Below are 20,537 nucleotides of genomic sequence, written 5' to 3'. Positions count from 1 at the left end.
AAAATAAGCTGAGAAGTCTTATTCTATTATAAACCCAGACATTCCCTATTTTATTTTTAGATATGATTAAAGATTACATGTTAATATTATCAGTTATGTTGAACATTACAGTCTGACTGGTTTATCAGAGGTATGATTTTCCTAAGCAAAATGGCATTTACAGTGTAAGATCATCCATCCATCCATCCATCCATCCATCCATCCATCCATCCATCCATCCATCCATCCATCCATCCATCCATCCATCCATCCATCCATCCATCCATCCATCCTTCCTTCCTTCCTTCCTTCCTTCCTTCCTTCCTTCCTTCCTTCCTTCCTTCCTTCCTTCCTTCCTTCCTTCCTTCCTTCCTTCCTTCCTTCCTTCCTTCCTTCCTTCGAATGTCCACACCTGCCACTCATTTACAACATTTTAAAATGCTTTTAAAGAGCTCAAACTCATATCAACAAATAATGCTAAACATCTTGGGTGTTCAAAATTGCATAAATAAGTCTCTTCATATCCCAAATAATTACAGAGTGTTAGCCAAAACACTCAGCCCTATCAAAGGGGACTTTTTCACTTTATGACAATATTGGTATCAGATTATTCTAATGGCACAACAATTACAATTAGTTGTTAGAAAGTTATATGAACATATACTAATCGGGGGAAAAAATCTAGCTTAGGCTTCAATTCACAAATTCACTTCATTAGGTCAGAAATGCCTGAAGGACTGCAGTCACAGAGACTGCCAGAGGACATGAACCCACTCATTGTCACGGGAAACAACACCATAAAAGTAAAGAAATGGAGATAGATAAGAGTGGCACAGGGGAGAAAATGGCTTGATGTGGTTCATGCTCTTAAGATAATTACCAGCAGTTACTGTCTCTTAATACACTGAAAACAGTGGCTTTTTACCATGTCACTGATCACTTTACTGCTTGACTCACACAATACCTAATCACTTCAAGACAAACCGTTTAAATATGTGAGGCTTAAAGAAAAATTTTGGAATTAAATTATATTTTTTAATCTTTGTGTGAAACAGATATGTAAATCAATATGATTATGCATGCAGACTCAATGGGTTTGATTAATGAAATAAATTAGCGAGTAACTCACAGCACTTCAAAACCTACAATCAAACTAAAACCACTAGATAAAGATCAAGACTGCTAAAGTAAATTCACAATTTAAAACTTTAAAATTGAAAAAAGTTGAGAACAAAACAAATAATCTTCAAAAATGTTGAAGCTCTTGTCATTCTGCCTTTTGAACTTTGGGTTGTCAACACTGGAATGATTACAGGTTTGCTGGCACAGATTTACGGGGAGCACAAGACATTTGTTCTCAAGTGCAACATCTTCACGTACTTGCTAGTATTCTTGCAGCATCATTAACACATTAGTCTGTATTTTAACACCTAATAACAGGTTGTAAAAGTCTTAGAGTGCAGTTGATCCTCTTCATTTTTAATCACCATTCTTCCCAGGGGTGTCATACCAAGTCTCAACCAACACCTCATAATGTCTTTCCCGGAGGTCTCTACATGTTTCTGGATACTATGAATAGCTTTCTTGGTGGCCTTAAAACTCCCCTCCCACCCCACCTAGAGGGATTATGATATGTTTTAACCAGAAGTGGTCTGTGCTTTCTTCTTTGTGTCAATTATTGGGACAGTCTAATGAATGGCTTGATCTGTGGTGTTGTAAGAACAGTTGGTGCAGGAGGAGATCAGGGGCAAGCTGGACAGGTGGTGGTGTGTGTGTGTGTGTGTGTGTGTGTGTGTGTGTGTGTGTGTGTGTGTGTGTGTGTGTGTGTGTTGCACAAGCTGGGGTTAGTTATTTTCAGTGTGAAACACTGAAGAAATGAATGTGAAGCATTTAGAGGGTCATTCTTGTCTAATCCTATTAGTGTCTTAGAGCTCTTTTATATCAGAAAGGGTCAGGGAAAATACCTCTGTGGGAAAAATATCACAAAGATAGAAATTTCATCACTAAATAATGCAGAAAAAAGAAGAAAAAATACTTTTACTCATAAGCAATTTGAAAGAAACAACAAATATATTCTATTTTGATTTATAAAAATAATTATATGTCCATTTGAGCTCATCTGCATCTGTGAGTATGCATTAAACCAGGTTTGTAATTACAAGGAAACTTTTAATATTAACTCTGTGCTAGCGTTGTAATAGCATCACCGTTACATATTTAAATTTTTGACAGTTTTTTTCATTGTCATTAAACTGTGTGTCTCAGTTTGGGTGTAAGGAGAACTTCTCCCTTTCACTCATAGCTTTGTTAGTGAGTAGAAAATCCAATTTCACTTTAGTATTTGCGGTCATGAAATGTAAAAAAAAAGGAGATAAAATTACAGTACTTTACCTGTGTGTAGTCCTGCTTTAGACGGACTAATTTAAATATGAGAGACAGGGAAACTGTTGTCTCTGTGAGGATAACTGTCTTAGAGAAAACAGGATTTAAAACCGAGGCTTTATTTGATTAGCTAATTTTATTTACAGTATACTGTGTAAATCTGACTCTGTTGAGCATAATGCAGAAGTCAAAAAGCTGCACAATTGGTCTGGCCATAAAAAAGCCTGAATACCTCTAGTTGGTATTTGATAATTAGAATTTTTATGCACAGATCTAATCAGGAAATGCACATATAAAACTTTAGTCTTTACCCACAGCCAGTGTTTGACTCAACGTAACAACTTTTAAATTATGAATACGAAGTCTATACTCACATCATAAACAGAAAATGTGTTCTAATTATGTACATGACTCTTTAATGAACCATTTTATGGTCTACAAAATGGCAGAGATGGTAAAATAAACTGTTACTTTTCTTTCCCCCAGTGCAAAAAATACACATTTTTTTCCTTCTTTTATGCCTGCTAACCGAAATATGATTCAACTGCATGCTTACTATTATCTTATTTCATAGTTGTGAGGTTTAATTCTAGTTTAAGGGACTCTCGGTTATTCCAGGTTCAGAGTCAATGCAGGAAATATGTCTGTTTTCATTTATATGTTTAATATTTCCGATGCCTTGACTCATCTCTTTGAATTATTGCATAGGACCTCTGTTTCTTCACTCATGCATACATCCAGTCCTGTGGGCTAACCCGGGCCAGCCCAGGCGCTGAGCCAGTCCAGATGGGTGGTCTACACCCATCACTGCTGCTCTCTCATGCTTTGGCCTGTTAATGTCCTTGTTGCCCTGATACATTTTTTCTATCTTTCTTCTTCTGATTCTTCTCCTTTCAGCCCTCACTTCAATCTTAACTAAGTCCTTACTTCTTTTCTACCTTAAATGCTTTGTTAGTTCGTTTCATTTCATTCAGTCACAAAGACAGTGTTGCACTAAAAACCTCCTTATGATTGCTGCCTTTGTTTGCATGGAAGAAAGTGAATTGTCTGTATATACTCACAGAGGAATCATGGAGCGGTAGTGAAACTTATAAAAGTGCAGCACAAACCAGAAATGAAGAACATTCACCTTCAAAGGAAACGTTACCTTAAAACCAACACATTTCAAAAGGTGCAACTTATGCATTGAAGGCAAAAGGTCTCCATTTCCAGTTTGTGTCACACATTTCAGTTTAACCACTGCTAAGCCAGTTTTAGGCCAATGTTTGCAAATAAGTCTTTGTCCTTTATACAAACTAGGAGCAACTGCTTGGGACCAAAGCAATCACAAGGAGTTTTTGTTGCAGCGCTGTATGTCAACCTCCAGCAACCACTCACCAACCAGTTGGAGGATACACATTTTTCCATATTAACTCTTTTTTAGCAGTGGTTTACTGACCGGTTTCTAGACCTACATGGCTGAGACAGCTGGCAGTAACCTTCAGTAACCACTTACCACTGGTCAAAGAATAACACTTTTTCCATACCTACACTTCACCTACATTTTCGTTATATTTTCTGGTTACCAAATAATCTCTCAGCCTGTGTGACTGGGATTTAGAGCTCATAATCACTGATGGTCTGCTAGGTGTAGTGGAATTGTAGCTGACCTTCTAGGTGGAACAAGAAATACCTTTCCAGTGTGGAATCAATCTGATTTAGAAATCTGCAACGTTTGCAAATTGAGGAATCTTCATTTCATTTTATCCATTAATTCAGCGGTCCCCAACCTTTTTTGTTATTTATTCATAACACACGGGAAAAGACCCAGGGAAACGGAGTTAACGATCAAAACGATAACAAAATAACGCTGAAAACCCTGAAAACCATACATTTCACACCTGAGCCTCAACTCTCGCGGCCCGGTACCAAACGACTCACGGACCAGTACCGGTCCGAGGCCCGGGGGTTGGGGACTGCTGCATTAATTCATTACACACCCAGCAACACACTGAAGTTTTTTTTGTGTTTCCTCACTGACTCAAATGCCCTGCTGTGAATATTAGACAAACAATGTTTGTGTTGTTGGTTGTATAGTGAGATTCACTTGCAGTAGACAATATGGGCTAGCTGTTTGACTGAAATTATATATAGTTTTAATGCCAAAATATAATTACTGTAGAGAGAAATTCAGTGTGTAAGTAAAAAACATTAATTCAGTTTGGTATTTGCCTAATTAACAATATACATTTATATAGATAGATAGATGCACCAAAAAAAAACCCAAAACAAACAAGGATATGGCAGATACCATAGATAGATAGATAGATAGATAGATAGACTCAGCTAAGTAGTTCTTTTAATTAGGAGAAGGAAGTTACCTGAATTGACCTAGCCACTAGTGAAAGGGCTAGCTTGAGGCAGACATCAACTCACAAACACCCGCAAGTATTTGTGCATGTACACAAACACACACATCACACATCAGAGAAACTTTAGCACATGAAAGGCCTCCCACTGAAGTGAAAAACATGCTCCAACAATGCTTTGAAGTCTACTAGTCATCCATCTGATGTTTTCCGTTCCTCCTCCTCTAAAAGTCTGATTCATGCATCCCTTGCAGAACTTACCTCCCCAAAGCCAAGAGACGACTCCAGCCGATCTGGGAGTCATTTGACTCTTTTCACAATACCCCCTAACGCATCCCAAACATCCAAAATTCAGCCCTACTTTTTGCATCAAAGCAAAGCAGGAAAATAAATGGTCCTGGACGACACATGCAATCTCTGTGCAATCTAAGAAAATACACACATATGCAACAGTACATGATATGAATACCCAAATTATGCATACTTCCAGTGGCATACAGTAATTGCGGAAGCCAGTTATGGCTCAGTGAGCTGTCAGCACATTGTGTGTGCAGTTTTTGGAGTTCCTTGGACAATCGGGCAACAATATCCAGAGACAAAATATCAAGGAAATGACCCCTAAAACTTGGATCATTCAAATAGTTCTTGCCATGTGTGAACAACAACCACAAATAGTCACAAATAGGCTAGTATATATTATATATTATTAGCAAATACTAAGAAAAGATTATTATCAGTAAAAAAAAAAAAAATCCAGCAAATAAGCATTTCTTCCACAGTCATCTTTACTGTGACCTTTTTCAAAGGCCTCTAAATAGCTTTGATGAAAAGAGAGTAACGTTTCATTGGTATTTACATGTGGCAGGCAAGAGGAGGTTCACCAGGAGAGTCCCCTCTGTGTTTACGACCTGATTGCATTCTATATTTATGTCAGTCGATGCATTACATAGAGCTTCGTAATTATACATGTGACAACATTTTCTTAACCTGACAGTTCAGTAATTAAATACCTGTGGTGATATATGGGCTATTAGCGCAGTGTGTGAATAAGAAAAAACACACATTGTTAGTCTTTGTAGCTACAGGTGTTAATTGTTTATGCTCAGGTCACAGTTTTATTTCCTCACCATTAGTGTAATGTAATGTAAAGTGACAGAGAAAAACAAAGGGAGAGGAATGCACCAAAAAAAAAACCCCAAAAAAACAAGGATATGGCAGATAGATAGATAGATAAATTAATTGATGGCAGCATCGCCATGATTTCCAAAAACAAATTTCAAATCTGATTTGTCTGAACACAAATCATTTTGTGTTCAGACAATGGCATTTAAGCCATTTACCTCCATCCATTTGAAATGAGCCTTGGCACAGAGAAGATAAGGAATGCCGCTAATGCATTTCAGTGGGCACAGAAATGCCACTAAAACTCTGTCATACGTCTTCTCTGCATGGTAAAGCTTTAACCTTTATTTCTGGATGTCACGGGGAACTGAGTTCACGCAGTGATTTCCGTGATAAAATCGTGCCTGTTTTTAATGAAGTGCTGCTTGAGGGCTCAAAGATCATGAGGCATCTTATTTTGATTTTATTTACCAATTGTCTGCACACAGAGATTTCTCCAGATTCCCAGAATCTTTTGACAATATTATGTATGTTATATGTTGAGCTCATCAAAGTCTTTAAATTCTAAGTTAAGAAAATTCATCTGAAATTATTCGACAAATTGTAGACACAATTTTTTACAAATTTGTGAACCTACTAAGACGCTCGCATCAACCTAATGAGTTCCAAAATGTTCTTTTAGCTTTTCTAAGTGTTTATTTACTCCATCCCGACTGTTTTTAGAGATGATTTTTGACATCAAATTTTTTTGTGGGACATTCCTAAGTTTAAACATTTGAGATTAATGTTCTATTGTGAATATAATTGTGAATTTTTTTCATTGATTGTACTCATTTGTATTTTTGTATTTCCTTCTGATATCTGTACCTAAACCCCATATAACGGGATTTTGATTGCTAACAGATACCGATCGTGCCTATCATTGGTTGCTAGTGTACATTGTAGGTTCTGGTCATGAAGGTAAACCTCCGCCATATTACAATCAATAATATTCACTCTCATTAGCAAGTCGTTTCAGTGGCACAGCACTAAGTTGAAATGAATTAAACTCTGCCACATCACCTTTTTCAAATAATTCTCTGTATTTTATTGACAGTCCTTGATATCTGTTCAGCAAAGTGCCACAAATCTCTTCTTTCAGTCAGTTTTATTTATCATATTTAATAATGTTTCAGTGGTATTTGATGATCTCATAACCTCATAACTCATAACCTACCTTCCACATGTTTTTGGACTGCCTCCAAAATGGAGCTGGTGGCCTGGTGTAGACTTCACCATAGGGACACTGGGAGCGAGCATTACGGATGGCGCCGCTGGGATGAGGGGGGCAGAACTGAGGCCAATGTGGATGTGGCTCAGAATCATATAAACCCTGTCCACTAATCACGCACTGGTTGTCTGGACTGGAGCGCGACTGGAACATTTTCGAACAACCCAAAACTGGATCTAAGGAAAAAAAGGAAATAACAATTAGTCAGCAAATTAACTAATTCTTGTAATGAAATTGTTACATTATCCTTATTAAATCATGATTTATACTTGAATTTCTCAGCAAATATCTTGTTAAAGAAAGGGAAGCAAGAGGGCAGGAAGTGGCTGCACTGTTGGATTTGGGGCCTGTGTTTGCATGAGTTTATATTCGTTAGTAAATCAGCAGAGTTTTTTTTAGACAGCTATAGACTCCAGCTGATTAGTTACCAAAGTCTAACATACTGCTAATCTTGAAAGTAGGGCGTTTTCCTTAAAGACCTTAGAGGAATAATTTCCAACTACATTAGCGCACATCAGTCACAGTGGGATGTATCTATCACGTGGAAACAACTTGTAGGAGACTTTAGGCATTTAGCAGAACAGCTGTCCTTCAAAATTCACTTACCTCATTCACATAAGTGGCTATGCAAAAAGGTCACTTACTTTACTACTACAACTGCTAATACTACTACTTCCTTAGTGTCCTTTTTTGTTTGTTTCTGTCTGGGAGCCTTGCTGTCTCCCATCAGATTTGAGAACTTAATTGTATCCACTTACAGGATTCCCTCGACTGTATTGAGTTCAGGAACAATAGTAACTTACTTGAGTTTATTTGTGAAATGACTAAATGGCTCCACATTTGATTTACTTAAGGTTTAATTCCATAAAACTTTTAGTATTTCCATTAACGAGTGAATAGACGAGCAAACATGATTACTTGTGCGACTGAAATAACAACAAGCAGCATGCCCCAGATGAAAGCATCTCTGAGGCTGTAGCCTAAGCAGAATCAGTTGATGTATTAAATCAAAAGCAAGTTTGATTGGAATTAAACATTTATGTCAACCAGCCTTTTATATTTAATTGTCAATATTATCAGCCATTGAAAATGGCAAGGGGCCTATTAGGCAAATAGCAGGCCTATTGTATTTTCTTTTATTATTATATTTATTATTTTACTTGCTGGAAATCAAGACATTAAAGATCTATTAGCAGTGCCAGACAGGCAAATACATTTGATTTTTCTAACTTAACACTATTTATCACTTAATACATTACTGTGCACCTCTTCATTTCTTTATATTTTGCTAGGAAGATGGAAACACATGCAGCAGTTTATCAAAACACGCAAACGTATATGCAAATACAGTATATAAGACAGAAACAGTTTTACACGTCAATATTTGCTGTGACCACATTTATTCTTCAACACAGCCTGAACTCTCTTAGGCACTTTAACTTTCTTCTCATTTCTTTACGGAGTCTTCAGGAATGCTTCTCCGGGCTTCTTGAAGGACATTTAAAGACCTTCTTACCTTTTGGTCTCTTCGCTGCTAAGACGTTCCACACACAGTTTCAATAATGCTGAGGTCCAGGTTTTAGGGAGGCCAATCCACGACTGATAGAGTCTATTTCTATCCAGGTATGTTTTTACTGGATTGGCAGTAAAAAAAAAAATGCTGAAAAATGAAGTTTTTGCCAATCAAATCCTTTCCAGATTGTATTGCACTGTGGATCAAAATCTAATGCTGATGAGTTCGTGATTCCATCAGTTTTGACAAGATCTCCAATGCTGCAGGCTGAAATGCAGTCTCCAGTGTGTTTTATAGATAGCCCTCTTGCCACAAATGTCCAGTGCAGTTCTTGTTTAATTTGGAAAACCCAAGCATTTTCTCCTTAAGAATGTCTTCTTCACAGCCACCTTTCCACAGGGACCACTTCTAATGAAGCTTCAGTTAACAATAGTTGGACAAACAGAAGGCCAGATGCATCTCTTGGGACCTGTGTCAGGTCTTTGTTGGATTTTTTCCCCCCGATTTCTTAAAGACATGACTTTCCGATACAGTTCATCAGCTGTCAGTTGTTTTATAGGCCTGACACTTCATCTTTTGTCCTCCACTTGTTCAATTTCCTCAGATTTTTTAAAGACACATTTCCCACCATGCTGAGATATGCCAAGTTTTCAGCTAATAGCTGTTTGTGAATTACCTTGTTGGTGCAAAAATGCTGTTTTATGCCTGTCAACTGTGTAATCCTTGGCATTTCAACTAAAGAAATTGGAACAAATTATGTGTTTTTGAGACAGGCTGCTGGTAACAAAATGAATCAAGATACAGTGTGAAATTGGTTCTTTGCTAAGTTGTCTGTTTTGTGTTGACACAACACTGGCTCATCACTTGAGTGAGCGGCCTTTTTATGCTTGAATGATTCACGGGACAGTGCTAAGTGGCTTGACCATTCCCCTGAAAATGGTCAGGTACAAGGACTGGAAATGAACTATTTCTCAAAACCACTTTAAAATTATTATAAGAAAGTCTGACTCCTAGAAAGTAAAATATAGATAAAAGAGGGGTTATTCAAGACTTTTACAGAGTGCTGTGCTTAAAAAGTCTGAAACTGTGTTTTAACTGGTTGGGAAAAGAAATCTCACTTTCTTGGAGTTATTTTTATTTTTTGTCTTCAAAAGATTCAAGAAGATGTCTAACATGGAGAATCACTGGTGACATGAAAGAAATTAAAATGTTCCACTCTAAAATAAAGGGGATTGGTCCTCGCGGAAACATACTGGGGAGACGAGCCCAGAAGTAGGTTAGATGGGGAGAAGTCGACAATAGCCGATGATCCTGCGGGGGAGCCAAGCAAGGGTGCAAATGTGGAGGTAAGTAAGCACTTCATATCAAAATTACAATATCTGAGTGCAAATTAGCTGTCATAGAGGAGTAGTAACACAGAATACATGCAAAATAAGAGAGCATTTATTACAGCAGAACAGCAAGCAGAACTGATTGAACACAAAGAGGGGGAAGGGTGAGAGACTCGAAGGATGTGCGCGATTATAATCTTGCAGTGTCTTCTTCCTTCCCTCCTCCTTATTATGTGGGAGGTTAATTAGCTAGGCATATGGCTGTCTAAGCACAGTGCAAACAGTGCTTAATTGCCTTTTATTCTGGAGCCAACATCGCAGAATCTGCCAGGCACTTCTATGCACCGTGTAAAACCGTGTAGATGACGTAGGCCCGCTATGAGAAAACAGGTTTTTGTAAATGTAGAGAAAGGGTTTTGTCCACCTAGCTGCATTCCTGCAAAAATGGTCATCTGGAACAAGTGGTTTGTTTGTGTGGGTTTAGTGTGAGTCTTTGTCTGTGGTTTGTGGGCCTCTCTGTTAGGCCATGAGCAAGGCATCTTTCTTAATTGACAATTAACTAAGTGTTTTGTGGGGATGGCAATGCCACTCAACAAACCTTTTGTCACCCAGTTATCCCTACTCCATTACTAATTCATAAAGTGCACATTTAGATCAAATGGATGGCTGGAAGTGAAACACAGTATCACTGCCTGTCTTCTTAAGTAAATGTTTAATGCCAGTTTTCACAGTTTCAGGACATTATAAAACCAAATTCCAAAATATTGGAATGCTGAGTAAAATGTAGATTAAAAAAAATGCAACATCTGCAAATGTCATGAATCCATATTTAATTTACAATAGAACATAGAACATGTATCAAATGTTTATACTGTGAAATGTTACTATTTCTTGAAAAATATTCATTCTTTTTGAATTTGATGGCAGGAAAAGGTCTTTAAAAACTTGGGACATGGGCAACAAAAGGTTGGAAAAGTAAGTAGTACCAAAAGGAAACAGCTGGAGGAACATTTTGCTGCTCATTAGGTTAACTGGCAACAAATAAGTAACATGACAAGCTGTGTCAAATTTTTAAAAATGTGATTCTACGATCAAATTCAACATGAGCAAATATATTTTTCTTTAAGTGATACAGTTTTTCTATGTTCTGTTGTGAATAAAATCTGGGTATATGAGATGTGCAATCATTACACTTTGTTTTTATTTATATTTTACACAACAGCCCAACTTTTTCCCAAATGTGTGACTGTGTGTGAGAAACTGCAGCTGCCTTTAAATTGCCATACAATTACTACAGTTACTAAAGTCATATGTGGCTAGATGCATGTCATATCAACAGGGGTACAGTTTGTGCCTGTAATAACCATCTTATCATTTACTCTAATATTCCCCTTACATCACAATAGAATGAATCAGTTGGAGAAAGGGACGATAATTATTTAACTGACTTCTTTTAAAAATGTATATTTTAAAAGCACAGCCTGAATATGTTTTTTGTCTTTCTTCCTTTGAATTCAGGTTGCATCTCATTCTTGCACTATTATAGACCAACATGGATTATTTGAGTAAATTTACCTTAGTCATTCATTTTCCTTGTTATTCATTTACCTTAATCTGAGATTTCTAAGACAAAACACAACCACATAGCATCCTGTGTTTGCTCACCCTCTTTAATTACGTTACCCTAGTTAACATGGCTCGTTAAAAGTTACACGTTGAATGACCATGCAACACTATAAACAGTGTGACTGTGACATCCTGATCTCATGAGATCACCATCTTATGACCCCTTGCTTGTTTAACAAGTGTTACCCCTAATTGAGCCTTTTGATTTGCTTTTGTTGCAACTGAGAACTAACGCCAGTATTAAAGGTCTCCTGCTGCTCTGAAGACACCGACTACAGTTAAACTAAGCCACGGGGGGTCACGGAAAAACAACAAGCAGCAGCGCTACAGAGGTTACATCTCTTTTCATTAGGTTACAGGCCTGGTGCCATTCTCTGTAGACGACAGATGACCTGTTGATCTGTCATGAGTGACTAGTTTGTATCTTGATCTTGATTAAGTCAAATTTAGTTATGTTTTTGTGCTCCTCTGCTATGCCCTTCCAGTCCGTCCACGGATGGCTGCCACTTCCTGAACCTGGGCTGTGTTTGTGGTTTCTTCCTGTCAAAAGGGAGTTTTATCCTTACCACTTTAGCCAAGGCCTTGCTCATAGGGAATTGCTGAATTGTTGGCGTTTTCCCTCCAATATTGAAGGGATTTGTAGTATAAAGCACCTTGACTGTTGATGTGAACTGCACCGTTTGAAAAACTAACTTGAACTTAATTGAACTGCATCAGAGTTTTAGTAATCAAACACAGTCTGTATAGAAAAGATGGCCATAGCCATTGCGACGCTATCATTAGTTTGTGGACTCACCCTCCGAGTGAGGAGAAAAACCAAGTACACCCGACATTCTTTCATTTCATTTCTTTATTTATTTCACACATAGTTCAACAGTGTTTCGTTTCCTACATACAGATCCTCCTTCCCATTAACGGCACTGCCTGACCATTCGCAGTGTGTCCAGTTAAGCACTCCTTTACAATCTTTTTTTCCCTAAATTTACAAAACGTACATCACGCTGTATTGGAGAAAGCTTCTAGTCTATGAGCGAGGTAGTTTCCACAGAGAATTTGATATACTGAAAGTGGACTTGTTTTTTACGCAGGGGAAATTATAAAGAATACATATTTAATGCATAACCTTTTTCTACAGTCATTCCATCTATCAACCAAACCAAGCTCAACCATCTCCAATTTACATAAAAAAATTTATGTTAGAAAACTTTCATAATGGTTGTTGTGAAATTTTTCCTTCATATATCAAATACATTTTGGGGGAAAGGGTCAGTCTGCCCACTTTAAGGCCTTTTTCCACACACTGTGTTAACTATTCTAGTTATAACTGAGAATCATTTGAGATCATTTTGTTAAATATATAATTTTTTTGTCCTCTCAGTATATTTTAATCTGAATTATCAGACTTTCTCAGGGCAGTTGGTCTCAAGATTATAGGTAGGTAGAGTAGGTCTTAAAAAATAAAGATTCCATAATGTTCTTCTATTTGGGATAGACTATGTTCTGATATTTCCATTTTTCTGGTACGGCTTCTGATATTTGCTCAATCCTATCTAAGCATGAGAATTACATGCAAATAGCATCTTCTTCATTTTTGTGACTAAGAATTTCCGTTAAAAAGTATTCTACATCCTACATTTTTCAGTGTTGTGTAATTCAACTACATCCCATTCAGATATCGTCACTAGTTGTCTTTTGCAATTTGATGTTTTTCATTAATGTGTGATCAAATACGGGACTTTGAAGGAATGGGGGACTTTTTTTTCATATTTTAACAAGCCAGTAATCTGACATTACATTGATGGCTCGGTCTCAAATGACAGATCCCGATTAATGGTAAGAAAGACCAGTGAAAACTTCTGGCTTTTATCTTTAATAGTTTTAAGATATTCACGTTCAAAAAAAGTTTTATCAGATTGTTTTTCCTGAAGACAATCTGATATTTGAAGCTAATATCAGATTGTTTCCAAGCTAAAATTTGACAGCACTCATTATATGTTCAAACTTTGTACCATAAAAAATGATACAACTTGAAGATGCTCAGGTAGGAACTGTTCTAAAAGTTGAAACACTTTTATATTCAGTCTACGGTATTAATCGACTACTTTGATCATGACCCCGATAATCAAATAATCTCTTTTAAATCATAACTGTCTCTGTGTCCATGTTGCACACACAAACCTTTACCCACCCATGTTGAGGCAGGAAGTTAGGAGTATCATTGCTGAGGATTTTCTGAGTGTCTGTGTCACAGATGAGAAAACATACACACACATACACACACACACGGACGTCTGCCTCATTAAAACCTATCCCATAGATGTACTACTTTGTACAGCTCTTCACTCATCATCACCTCCAATCCGCTCAAGCCTTGCCTCCCTTTGAGCGCCGCTACTTATTTTCATCAAGGCCTCTCTCCCCACCTTCTGCCTCTCGCTCGCTCGCCGTCTTATCCACAGTGGGCTTTGTCACTGGGCTGCCATGTATTTAGGAACCTATTTACTTGCTTTTTCCACCCCTAATTCTCTCTTATTGTCACTCCCAGCATCCCACTGCGTCAGGAACAAGGCCTCCACAAGAGTTTTGTTCCCTGTGCCCAAGACATGAATCACTGAGCCAAGATAATGATGAAGAGCTCAGACACACTGCAGATCAAGCCTCTATCACCGATCGTGCCAGCAAACACACACCGCTCGTAGGAGGTCATTATTACAGAGGGCTTTCAGTTTGTCTAAAGAGCCGAGGTATTACAAACCTGTGTGTTTTAACTGGTCATCAAATTTTGGGTTAGATTGCAGTCACTTAAATAGGGTTTTGAGATCCATGCAACAATATTTATTCCAATATGTATATATATATATAAAAGAAAAAAAATTCATAAGCTGCACTGGGTGATGAGGTCCACCTATAAAACATTAAGCTCCGAGAATTCATTAAACCTCATAACTAGTATTTACCTCTCATTCATTCATTTCTCTCAGATGATGATAATAACATTACATTTAGCTAATCTTATATAATATGACCTTTGAGGCCTGAACAAAATTGTGACTGAAAACTGTTTGCCACATGTTAAGAAGCCCCAGTGTGTATTAGTCCCACTAGCTGACAACGTGACATATAGCAGCTCAAAAATGATGGTAGCGAAATCAATGTAACTAAAATAAACTTAAAACCGGAGGGGTCAATGCAAGGTCAACAGAGAGACTTGACAGTTGTTCTGTGGGTTTAATAATAGTTATGAAACAGATTCGGTTTTGTGAAAAAGAAAAAGGGGAATCGGCTTTTATTGTCTAACAAATATGAAACTGCTGGGAATTTTTGTCACATAAATAAACCAAAACAACACTCACCTGGGGCTAACCCTTAACCACGGAATCATGAAGTTGGTACTTGTTCAAACTCACCCCTGTGGTTGTTATGTGTCTGCAAAATAACTGCCAGGATGTGCGTTAATAACGAGATCTCCAGTTAAAAGTATACATTTTTAAAACTAAAGCACTTTCTCTTGTCTAACGCTTGCTAAACTGAATGCTAAAAGATGAAAATGATCATTCTGATGAAGGAACAACAACAGAAAAGGGGATGAAACACATGCTAAAGCATGCTTGTGCATTGCCGAAAACAACCCCTCTCCGGAGATGGGAAACAGAGAGGTTCTGTATGTGTCAATCAGATCCATTTAGTGACATCAAAGAGTGGATTCAGGAAGAAGCTGTTGAGAGTGGATGAGCATTCACCTTTCCTTTTCATCGGTCAAGGGCCACAGCTGAGAGGAGGTTGCCACAGGCTCACTTTGAAGTCAGTCCTCAGAGCAGACAATGTTTACATTCTTCCAGCACATTATCCCATTAGCCCATCATTTCTTACATACATCTGTCTACCGCCTGCAGAAATGGCAGAACCTCTACTTGAAGCCACACAATACTGGGCTTGGTCTTCCAGGTTTCTTATTCTTATTTTTGTTGTTTCTCAAAGCCGAGATTATATTTTTTCACAAAGTCTTAACAACCATGTGTAAACAAATATGTGCTTCTGAGGAGGTGAAACAGACCATATTGTCATTTCCATATCATCCACAAGGTGGTGCTGTGGTGCTCTCACTTACTCACTTCAGAAGCTTTAAAAAGAAAGAACAAAAAAACCCCAACTTTTATTTCCTTCGTGAAACTGTTTTGCCCCCACAAACAGAAGAAACAAATCCTAGAATATTTGAAAGGCAGAATGAGTGTCAGTTTTCAAATGTCATTACTGACAAGTCATGACTCAGAGAAGACTGATTTCTCAAAATTGCAAAACATACGGAGGGCAATGAGTGCAGTCAGTCATGTCAAAGTACCACTTCCACAATGCTGCACGCTACTCCATATTTGCACGCCACCCTTTGAAGATAGACTGGAATTGCAGCGTTGCACACATCTGTGGTGCTGCACACTGCACCCCTGCACACACCACTGACACAATTTCTTTCACCTTCTCATATTTTTGATTAAAAGCCACACTGAATTCTGTCATTGACCTTTTAATAACAGCTAAAAGCCCCCAAACATAACTGGATGCAATCCCGTAATTATACCTTTTATGATCATTTCTGTTCATCACACTGCTGTGCCGCTGATCTTCATCGTGACTCACTGTCCCATTAGTCTTTTACACACATCCCCACTCTTTGCCACACCGCTCATTCTCTCCACGCTTTTTTTTTCCTCTTCCCCAAGCCCCCACGCTGCACACGCACTCCAAAAACAACATTCCCGTGATGCAAGATTAGAGAAGTTTTTCTTAAAATATTGTAAATAATATCAGATGACTGAAAACGAGGAAGTCCCCCATGAGGAACTTTTCCCGCTGTGTCATTCTGATTTCTAAAAGCGGCACCCAGACAAACATACACAAACAGACCACATGCCCACGCGATAATAACTTGTTGTTAGGTTGCAACTGGAAACAAAGGATGCTGTGGGGCTTGATGCAGCGTGGTTATCTTGTCCAAATATTAACTTTACTTTTAAAACATGAATATAAAAATGAATATAATGAAGAATCAAATTATTTTAGTGTATAGCAGCAAACTAAAATATCCTCATTGTGTTACATAACCAAGTAAACATCTCTGAGATGTCCCGTCTCAGAAATCTGAGAAATGTGAGCCTTGCATAAGAAAAAGTTGAGCATTCGCGTTATCGTAAAATGATTATGCTGATAGCACTCAATAATCTTAAAATATGAACAACATATTTATATCTCAATAATGTCTATCCAAATTGCTTAAATTTCTCAGCATTATGCTCACACGTGAGCACAAACTCTATTTATTTAAGAACCCAATAAAACATACCTGCCTACCGGGAAGTATCAAACTTCCTGTTAAACAGGATGCTACTTGTGGAGAAGTGAAGGACAATTCTTCCTCTTCATCACACATGACCGCAAGAACAGGTGATACGCATTATACATATAGAAGTAAAATTATAGCCTGCACAATATTAATTGCATCCTAGTGTGTCTGTCAAAGAAAACATTCTCATTTACCTGTTTGTTTGGACTCTTTGTTGAAAGTCTCGTTGGTATATTTTATGTAGCTTTTCTATATCCAAGTCCAGCTTCAGTTTATCCAAGTCAAAGTGCTTGTTTGACGTTTGACAGATGGAAGCCCGAGCCAGTGAAAGGGCCCCAGATTTAAACCAAATTCTATTTCCTCTTTTCAAGCGGGGTGCAAAGGGAAGCTTTTACGTCAACTGCCCCTCTGCCACTCTAACAGGAAAAAAGAAATCACAGATTCTTGCAAGTCATTGTGTGACATCATGATGGTTACTTTAATTGTAGAGTCTTAAAGTTTTATGTGAAAAGTGTAAAGTGGTGAACAGAACTTACTTTATACCTGACTTTGAGGGTATTTTTTCTGGAAATTCTCAACAAAACCACAGTACTTACCAGGTAAATTACACTCCAGCTGATAATGCAGCATGCTGCCTCACTTTGATATTGTTGTCAAGGTCGACACTAAAAATAAAGGCTTGACTTTCGAGTGTAGACAGAATACTGTTAATTTCATATTCTTGAGACAGTTTGTTCATAACTGATCAGGACTACTTGAAATATAAGAAGAAAACACACAAGTGTTTTCGGTCAGCTTTATGAAATCGTGGCATTTGGTTCCAGATGGAAAGGGCTTCAATACTGCATTCACGGTCACACTGTAATCTGCATGATAACAATGATGAACAACCCATCAGGGACGATTTAAGAGAAAAAGCCTTCAAATTCCCCTTCAGATGCATGTTGATTGTGTTTATTCATGGCAGTTAGGTTGATGAGGGAGCAATATGGAGGAGGCTGGATGGACACTTGTTACGCGTTACCGTTAAAATAGCAGACATCTCTTGACAAAGAACAAACAGCAAAGGCAGACTGAAATCAAGGCGTCTGTGAAAGCTCTCAGGAATGCAAATTCAAAAGCACTTCATTACTTGCTTTTTCCCTGCAATCTTGTGTCTGAGAGACTGAACTAAGTGGTTAATCAAGCCAAAAACCAAACCTCGTCTGAGGGGCCAGAGAGGAGGCACCTCTGCTCGCAGACAAGGCCAAAGCTGTGAGTATGTCAGCACATGTGAAAATACACAACTATGTGTGTTTTTAGAAACTCATAAGAAAAGGGTAACACTCAAAAATAATTATTATGAGCTATCCGTGACTTGTTTTTGATTTTGATACTCTGTGGGTAATTTCCTTGTTAGAATTGCGGGAAAAGTACCGGCATCTAGATTTACCAGCATTTAACTGCTATTTTATATTATATCAACAATAACTGTATTTGTTTTTAATAAGTCTCTGTCGAGAGTACAAGCTTTCTAATACTGTCAGCTTGTCATTCTATGGTTATTTCAGTGTTCCTACTGTTCTCCCTATGAACAGTTTAATGTTCTTGCCCATGTACCATGCAGTCAGTATCTTGTCTTCCTCGAACTAGCACATGATGTTAGCTTTTTCGCAACTCCCGTAGGTTACAGGAATGTTGCTGTGGTAAATTTTCCAACAAACCCCCCCCAAAGATGAAGTGATTAATCACTAAATATGATTAATCACATATGGAGGAGGGTGTATGGACATTAGGAAACTATGTAAAAATAAAAAATAAAAAAAAACTATGTAAAAAGCTACAAAGTCTTAGCGCAACACATCATCTTAAACTACATTGTCCCTGTCAAATGAAAAACTGTAAGCGTGTTGTGATAATGGCCCATTATAATGGAACGCACATAGCACATTCACCACAATTAAAGTCAACACACTGATTATTAATTAGAAAGAAAAAAGATGCTGAATAAGACAGTGGTTTTCTCATCAACATCAGCATTTACAGCATTCAACTGTATTCAAAACACACAAAAAATGGTAGATTACTTTATTATTACTGTATTTTTATTTATTTTACATTTTTAAAGCAATTTGTTACAGTGTACAACTCTTCTACTCTTAGAATAAGTTGGATTATTTCTATGACATGTACTGTATGACAGAAAAACAAACAAACAAATACTGTAATGAATCCAAAGAGAATTTAGGCATTCAGTCAAAACGTCAGAGATGCTGTCGGGTTATGTTAGTACATAGCCCTTTTCACACACACATTCCCTAACATTATTTAAGAAAAAAAAAAAAGAGTCTGAACTATTCTGGTAGAGACAGAATCGTCTCTTTCTCGCTTAATCAGGGTCTTAACACAATTTTAAGGCTATGTGAGCCTTCACACACCAACAGAGAGGGCACAAGTCCTCTGTTGTCTGAAGTTAAACGCATTAACATGATATCTCAGGATGGAACTTGAGCACTGATGTTCCCCTTAAAACTGTCTTAACTGATTTAGTACCATAAAAGCGTTCGATTCGTTTTTACATATCACTGTAAAATAGGATAGAAAAAAACAGTCGTGAATCTGTGACTGCGTGCGTGGAGTGCACGCTCACATTAATATGGTCATTTTATACATACTGTATATCACAAGACATGCCCCTGCATTAGTCAGTAGAAACTATCCAGCAACATCCTGTAGACTAAGTGCCAAAATATGTTCAACTTGCTGCTTTATACTACGGATAAAAACTAATAAACAGTATTTATTTTTGTAGTTGATTACTAGCAATCGCCAATCAACTAATCAGCTGATTGAGTAAAAGCTTTAGATCGAAATCTATTTAGACTGTCTACTGAATTTAAATATCAGCTGGATTATTCTAAGTTTATTCTTCCTTGATGTCTGCAGGGCTCGAATCAGCCCAAATAATCTCCCGTGCCTCCAAGAACATGTAATGCACCTGACAAATGACCATGATTTACTTATGACGTAGGGATTTCTCTCCCTGATCTTGTTATTGTTCAACAGGCGGAATGTGCGGAATGCCAGTGTGTGAGTGAACTCAGCGAGAGCCGACACTCGACATTAGATTTATGGGTGAAGATTATGACCCAGGGCGCTCTGGCAGAAACAGAGAAAAAGACAGCAAAGCCAAGGCCAACGGTACAGACGAGAGGAGGAGAGAAAAGGCAGGGAGAACGGAGCAAGTGCCAAGAAATGAAATGAGGTGTTTGATCTCTCCAGGACAGGCCAGGTCTTACCTGTGGAGTGTCTGATCTGATGTAGAACCACTGAAAGCACCACCAGCTGCACAAGGCATTCATTACAGCCACACGTACTGGAAGAGGAGAAATACATTGGAATCTATGTATTTATTTGTGATGCCCCTCTCTGCCCGTTCCACTTCACCATCCTATAAAAATCTATCTGTTCTCTGCAGATTCTTTGAGAATATACTCCTCCAACACAAACCTACCTACCGTCTTTGTCCAAAAGTTTCCTTGAGAGACACTCGGTTTAACTCGAAGCCTCTGTTGTCTCTTCAAATGCCCGCTCGTTTTTCTTTTCTTTTATTCTAATCGATGCACTTGGCAAAGTGAAACGGTGTCTG

General features: G+C 37.9%; 1 protein-coding gene across 2 annotated transcripts in view; it reads right to left on the bottom strand.

Moving 5' to 3' along the window:
* The window catches only part of tfec (transcription factor EC), a 47,934-nt gene extending 29,289 nt beyond the window's left edge, over nt 1-18,645 (bottom strand). The window contains exons 1-2 of one of the 2 annotated variants that reach the window (XM_085137824.1): nt 17,104-18,645; nt 7,048-7,277 (exon numbers count right to left, since the gene is read on the bottom strand). In XM_085137824.1, coding sequence (XP_084993950.1) covers nt 7,048-7,254 — 207 coding nt within the window. In that variant the 5' untranslated portion in view covers nt 7,255-7,277; nt 17,104-18,645. Of the gene's footprint in view, nt 1-7,047; nt 7,903-17,103 lie in introns of those variants that run through there. The other variant, XM_085137825.1, reaches the window with a different exon arrangement.
* Between the last annotated feature and the right edge of the window lie 1,892 nt (nt 18,646-20,537).

This window comes from Neolamprologus multifasciatus, chromosome 17, assembly GCF_963576455.1.
Source record: "Neolamprologus multifasciatus chromosome 17, fNeoMul1.2, whole genome shotgun sequence".
In the NCBI taxonomy this organism is placed as follows: Eukaryota; Metazoa; Chordata; class Actinopteri; order Cichliformes; family Cichlidae; genus Neolamprologus; species Neolamprologus multifasciatus.
This window is presented reverse-complemented; position numbering and strand designations above follow the sequence as displayed.